This window comes from Verticillium alfalfae, genomic scaffold, assembly GCF_000150825.1.
Source record: "Verticillium alfalfae VaMs.102 supercont1.8 genomic scaffold, whole genome shotgun sequence".
NCBI classification, from domain to species: domain Eukaryota; kingdom Fungi; phylum Ascomycota; class Sordariomycetes; order Glomerellales; family Plectosphaerellaceae; genus Verticillium; species Verticillium alfalfae.
Window position 1 is genome coordinate 625347 of NW_003315031.1, and position 6662 is coordinate 632008.

The window sequence follows — 6662 nt, forward strand, 5'->3', positions numbered from 1 at the left end:
CCAGGAAGCAGCGCAATCAGTCGGAGATTGATCATAGTTCTTCAGTCACCGGGAATGCTTGGCTCGACTGTTTTTCTGACAGCGGCCGCTTCCTAATGTAACAGTAACAGGCCCGGCTGCGTGCCAGGACATGTTCGTTCTCGTCAACGGCCTCGGCAACGATCCTGTAGTCTTCTCCTGAAGAGAACGTCTTCACCTTGATGTGCGTCTCGAATCCGTGACGGTTGGAGTCTCCCAAGAAGCGCTTACGCGTAACGTCTCCCCTGAGCTCCTCTGCATAAAAACGCCAAAGTGTAGTCTGAGTGTCACCATTCCAGGAAACATAGATATCCACGTCGTCGGAAGCCTCGCTTCCCAGGGCTACAACTGCTGGTTCTTCGATAGGCCTCCCGGTCCAAGGAAGCTTGTAACCACGGTAGCTTTGCACGCTGTTACCCCCGGGCTCTGAATCGAGGTACGCATGGAACAGAACGGTCCCATCAGCAGCAAACTCTGTGATAGCACCTGCCTGCCCCCAGTTGACGAAAACGTTGCTGTTGGGCAAGACTTGCGTGTTGCCCTGCGTCTGAGCCGAAAGTTGGTCTGGTGCCGGATACGTAGCTGCTGCCTTGACAGTCCCTTCTGTGTGGTTGAGCTGCAGGATGCGGCCCCGTGAGAAGGGGTTGATCTTGATTGTCGGTGAGTGGGCCGAGTTGTCGAAGAGAGAAAGATATTCAATTGCCCCATCAGAGGATCGATTCAAGAATCTGGCGTCATGCTGATAGGCGAAGCGAGCGGCAGGGTCAACGTCGAAAGATGAGCTGCCGTGCAGGCCGCCAAGTTGCCAGATGACTTTGCCGGTAGCACCACTGACCTTGAAAAGAGCTGCATAGTTGCGTGCTGAGACGAGGTAGTTTCCTTCGTCGTCCTTGTCGACACTGTTGAGGTGGAAATAGTCCCAGGCATCGAATGAACTGCGACCACTTCCAATAGCCCTGTCCAAGTGGTCTAAAGGGAAGGCGCTGTCTTGAATCGATGTCAGTGGAAGATACTGGATTTGACAGCAGACTCATGACACGAACACTTAGGGTCCACATGGTCGAGGGCTTCCCATTCAAAGAGCACCTGACCTGTCTCAATATCCAGCTCTGTGTTCTTCCAGTCAGCATATTATCATCCTCGTTCGAAGTGACAAGAGCCTGCCTTGGAATCCAGAAGACACGATCCAGTCTTGGCCCTCTTTCCCACCCCAGCGAGAAAGATTGAAAGGTTTGGTGAAAGGCACCTCCACCAAAGCAGATTTGCCATTGATGATACGGAATTCGTGTCCAGAAACCAGCTGGGGTGATCTGGACTGCACCGATTTGACGGTCTCATACTTTTCGTTCAGAATGAGGTGATGGCCATGCATGATGCCAAGCTGGGCCGACATTTGCCCTTGAAACGCGCGAAGCACCGTGGACCCATCCACCGTGTCGGGACGAAAGTTCGCGGCCCAGCCGGCAATGTGTCCAATGCCTGACCACACGAGCTCCCCGTCGTCGCGAAAAATGTACGGTGCCGGTTGAATGGGGCCATGGCTGGTCGGCGTGAAGCCTGGATATGGCGCAACAAAGATGAGGCCCTTCTCGACAAGGGCAGGAGCTGCTGAGACGGTGATGTTGAGACGAGGTGGGGTGAGGTCTGGTCGTGATCGAAACTGCCAATCCGCAGACACACTAGGCGTCAGGGCTGCTGTCACAACAAGGAAATCTCGGATTCTCATGGTTGGTCAACGTTATGCCTATTGACATACAGATCAGAGCAGCATTCATCCGTTCGAGCCTAGGATCTCATCCTATCTAGTATTGTGAGCTTTATAATAACTCAGTCGGTGGATTACGTCGAGATAAGATGCAATCACGCCATAGATGCCGATTCCGCGCAGAGGTCTTAGTCGCCGCCACGAGTACAGCTTGATTTACATCAACCCCTCGAACCATGCATGACAAGGTAAAACTTGGGTGGATTGCCTCTAACAAGAGTCAAAAATCCAAAAATCCAAAATCCAAAAACATACAACATCAGGGATTCGCTGGTGGTCACCCACCCAACTACTAGTCCGACCCTTACTGGCTTATCTATGGGAGAGCGGACGGGATCCCGAGTTTTCCAGTAGGTATGGTCGTATGTGCTGAAATAAATGTTGAGCTAACTGATGAAGGCTTCGAATACTGACCGCAAAATGACTGCCCTCATTGAATGATAGAATGTTCCGGCCCAGGGCCAGGTATCACTAGTCCGCTCTGCTGGGATGAGAGTGCTATCATCGTGATCCAACCCCGAAGGCATTCAGGAAAGGCTACGACTTCAGCATGACAGGTGGTCTTATCCCTAATAGCGTGCCTGCAGCAGCTAGGTACACGATTGTGGTGTTCAGGGCCGACTTTTGCATTAGAATCTACGTGCGGCAGGTGAAGAGTTGTAATTTGTTAGCTCTGGAACCCTGAGCTCAAGGGAAAGAAAAAGCGAGCTCTCCCTGATTGGACAGGCAGACATACGACTGCCCAGCTTCTCGAAGCACCCAACCAAGGCAAGGATAGCGTGTGGAAATGCATTTGTGACAGTGAGAGAGTCCTTATGCTGGAAAAGTCTCATGCGTCACTGTTGCAATTTTTTTAAGAGCCTGACCAGGCTGTTTGGTGCACTAGAACAGTTGGCATCTAGAAGGGGTAAGTAGGAACATGATTCCTCTTTTATAGAAGCACCTACCAGGGCTTCTAGATAGCTCCAAGGCACCTAGCGCACGTTCGTTCGTTTCTGCAAAGGTCGAACAGAAACACGTGCATGCCTTAGCATCTTAACGTAGGCCCCAGTGCTTCTGTGCAAAACCGCGGTCAATTTGGAAAATTCTTCTGCTCACTGACTTTCTTTTTGCTTAGCCGAACGCTGAGGGCTAGATGGGAAGAAGTGATTGATTGCGAACTTTGTGGCCCGAGCTCCGATTTAGCTTTGTAGGAAGTCCAAGTTTGTGTATGAGAACATGTCCTCCATGAACGGAAACTCTGGCATGAGCTGCTGCTGCGTCTCGAGAAACGTGCTCGGCAGCACATCGTCAGCCGGTATCAGGTGTCAACAGCTTGTCCACAACCTCCGTGTGCTGCGCAAGACTGATATCAGCGAGATCCCACCCATGACGATCTTGATGCTGACGAAGCGCATCCAAGAGTTCTTTCGCCAGATGCAAGGACGGACTCTGAGAAAGGCTCACGGGGTCGTCTTCCGTTTCGAGAGCACAGCGAATCAGAAAGGTGACAGTATGTGAGAAAGTGAAAGCTGCGACGGGCAACCAAAAGTCGCCGAGCTGGGTGTCCTCGAGCTCCTGCACAAGAGAAACGATTTCTTCAGCAGTGTGGCGGACTTCTGAATAACGACGATCGATCTTCAGTGCTTGAGCGTCAGCTGCTTGCTTGTCGTGATTCAGTTCAATGCGTCGGAGAAGCAACTTGGTTGATAAATATGCCAGCCTCAGATTCGAGGCTCCAGGGCTGTCCAAGTGAGTGCCTCGGAGAATAACCTTCCTCGTGTCTCCTTTGAGAGTGTCTACCCAATGACCCAGCCGCGCTTCAAGGTCATCCACAGGAAGATCGGAGGGCGAGAGTTTGATCCGGTAAACATTGTCAAGGAAGACCTCCAGCAGCTGAGTCAGGCCTACGAGGGCAACAAACACAGCTGAAGCCTGAGCTTTTGTTGAAGTTTGGCCATTCGCGCTTAGATATTCAACGATAGGCAAAGGAACATCACTCTGATCGCTACGTAGGCGCGGAGGGGTACCGTAGGCTAAGCTTGACCATCTGTCATGAATCAAGAGGCACCACCAAATCTTCATCCGAAGAAACTTTTCGGATTGCGGAATGTGCCATGGTAGTGGATTCCGGTTGAGACCCAGAGAATGAGCTAGTGAGATAGCTGCTCCAAGTTGAACACCGTTGCCGAGCATTGAAGTAGTGGGCCGTCCTCCGACGTTGAGCAAGCTCGCGACAATGCTAGATATGCCTGGTGAGTGACGCAGTTCGGAGTACAGAACTTGGCAAGCCAGATTCCAGGCGAAGCGCTGGTCAGGACATCGCTCAGACGAATGTATTGGATCGAACTTCCAATACGTCAGGCTGTTGGCGTAGAGGCAGGCTAGCACGGCGGGAGAGATGCGGTCTCTAGCGCTTCGGTATTGGTCACGAAAAGAGTCCTCGTCTAGTAGAGGAAAACAGACGTTGGCTTTTGACAGATACCTAGAAACACGTTAGCTAGTTTTGCTCCCCGAAAGAGGTAGATGAGCACTGACAAGTCGACTAGCCTGTCAGTCCACGGTTCAAGCAGCTTTTCAAGCATCTGGAGTTGCAATGAAGGCGGTGTTGGGTCAACTGTCATTCCCAATGGACGAGGCTGAACGCGGGTGAAGATAACCGGCTCAGCATCACCGCCGAGCATGGGGCGAACCATGGGCGTTGAACGCGAGCCATGACGAACCGTACTCAAGTAATCAGCTAATACGTGACTGTCGCTGGTGACAGCCGGGCCAACGATGTGAGGACTGTCATCAAGCTCATCTTGATGGAGAGGTATCGGGATGTCCGCATGAGTCGGTCCTGAGACAACGGTATGACGCGTTTCGGGTGAACAGTAGTCTGCCGCAATGCCCGTACTGAGTTGCTGCTCTGGGGGAGTTTTGTTGAGTCTCGTAGTATTTTGATTTGCTGATAGCAAAGATCGTCTTGATCCCTGTTTGACCTTTGTTGTGGATTTCGCATGCCCTTTCGAAGCCGCGGGGAAGTCGCATTCAGTTGCGTGGGCCTGACACATCAGACATACCGCGGAACGGCTGTTGACAGTACATCGAGACTTGCGTCTGCGACATTGTGTGCATGCCGGCTGAGAGTGAGATCGATATGAACGAGTAGAACTCATGTCACTTTCCGGAATGACAGTCTCTGTGTATAAAAGATTTCATGTGGCCGATAACGAATTGATTTGTGGTGAGAGAAGGCGAAAATGATGGATGTCGTGGGAGTATCCCGCGGAGGCTTTCGTGCATCAGTTGGCCGCGGGGAAGTTTGGCGGGGTCAGAAGAGCTATGTCAGCACACATGGGCGGGGGTGCACTGCACTGCAATTGACTTCATTCCTTTCAGCCGAATCCTCACTGAACGTCACATTCTTCACAGCAGCACAGCTATGATATACGCTGGAATGCCTCCAGACTCTCACATACGACCATACCTGCTGGAGAACTCGGGATCCCGTCCGCTCTCCCATAGATAAGCCAGTAAGGGTCGGACTAGTAGTTGGGTGGGTGACCACCAGCGAATCCCTGATGTTGTATGTTTTTGTTTTCGCATTTTTGACATTTTTGAATTTTCTCGTGGTGCTGGTGGGGATCCAATATGTAGAAGTCTGGCTGCACCCGGGAATTAGTGCTAATTGATGGATGTGGCTTATTCAGTTATGCAGAGCGTTGCAGTACCATTGCTCAGGGACCTTGCACTGGTACATATTTTTGCTGAGTGCTCAGGCCCGTCTGAATCTGAAGCCGTATTCGACAGAACACCGTTATTGGAGCAAACGGGAGAGTGAGTAGCCGGCCGACTGTCGAGTATCTGGAAATCAGTGCCCAGACATTGTTCGGTAGCGCCAATGGAGCACTACGTGTACTTACCTAGGTATTGTACCTACCTTGATGAACGCTTCGTGAGCATCATGTTCTCGGTCCATGTCGTGGTTAGGCGCAAGCTTTTGGCTTAGTCATTGAACGCGTCGCGACTGCCTCGCCCAGGATCCAGAGTCTTGCATCACCACCACTTGAGGTTGACTGCGACGCCGTCAATGGTACTTGGAGGTCTTCTGTTCTTCATTACCCAGCAAACGATGAGCCGGGGAAACGGATAGCTGAATTGGTACCGGAGATCCCGATGTAACCTGACCGCTGCCGTCTCATCACAGCCATGCCCCTCCTTGCGTTCACGCTCAGCGAGGACGCCGTTTCGGCCCTCCGCGACGCTCTCATCTGCCTCAACAAATTCAGCGATGACGTGTCTTTCGAAGCGCAGAAGGACAAATTCGTCCTCACGGCTCTGAATTCTTCAAAGTCTGCATACGCCTGCTTCACCTTTTCCACCGCCCGTTTCTGCTCCCGGTACGCCTTCGACGGTCGCGATAAGTTCTACTGCACGCTCTACACGCGAGCTCTCATCTCGATATTCCGCAGCCGCGCGTCCGGTGATCCGCAGCGCGGCATCGCCAGCGGCGCCGACCGGCCCGACGGTCGGGACGGTGCCATTGACCGCTGCGAGGTGTCGGTCGAGGATGGGCCTGGCGTGCAGGTGAGCCGGTTCGTTGCTAAGCTCATCTTCCGCAACGGGCTGGCGTCAACACATCGGCTACCCTTTGAGGTGGCTGTGCCCGTGCATGCCAAGTTCAGCCGGGAGGAAGCGGGGCAACCACTGGACCATCCCGTCGAGGACGTTGCGGCAGCTGATGGAGCACTTTGGGGCCTTGGTGTGGAGTTGCTGGATATCTGCTCGGATGGGGAGCACGTCAAATTTTACGTGGCTTTACCGAGAAGACTGTGAATGAAGACGGCATGTCAGCTCCTGGCGCGCTTGCGGTGGTCGATGCTATTGACTCCGCACAGGGCCCTGAAAAAAACGG

At 52.7% G+C, this 6662-nt stretch overlaps 3 protein-coding genes across 3 annotated transcripts in view; 1 reads left to right on the forward strand and 2 right to left on the reverse strand.

Annotated features, from left to right (window-relative positions):
• Window positions 1–1744, reverse strand: part of VDBG_06618 (conserved hypothetical protein) — a gene marked incomplete at both ends in the record, with an annotated part of 4550 nt that extends 2806 nt beyond the window's left edge. Inside the window, 2 exons of the mRNA XM_003003010.1 lie at window positions 131–917; window positions 1359–1744. Of these exons, the coding sequence (XP_003003056.1) occupies window positions 131–917; window positions 1359–1744 (1173 nt within the window). The remainder of the gene's footprint in view (window positions 1–130; window positions 918–1358) is intronic.
• A 1329-nt stretch (window positions 1745–3073) lies between these two features.
• Window positions 3074–4873, reverse strand: VDBG_06619 (conserved hypothetical protein; the record flags this gene model as incomplete). The annotated part of the gene is made up of 3 exons (XM_003003011.1): window positions 3074–4247; window positions 4301–4712; window positions 4828–4873. The coding sequence occupies 3 exons, from the start codon at window positions 4871–4873 to the stop codon at window positions 3074–3076; spliced, it is 1632 nt and encodes a 543-aa protein (XP_003003057.1).
• Window positions 4874–5902: 1029 nt separating this feature from the next.
• Window positions 5903–6583, forward strand: VDBG_06620 (conserved hypothetical protein; the record flags this gene model as incomplete). The annotated part of the gene is made up of 1 exon (XM_003003012.1): window positions 5903–6583. One exon carries the CDS (start codon window positions 5957–5959, stop codon window positions 6581–6583), a length of 627 nt encoding a protein of 208 aa, XP_003003058.1.
• Between the last annotated feature and the right edge of the window lie 79 nt (window positions 6584–6662).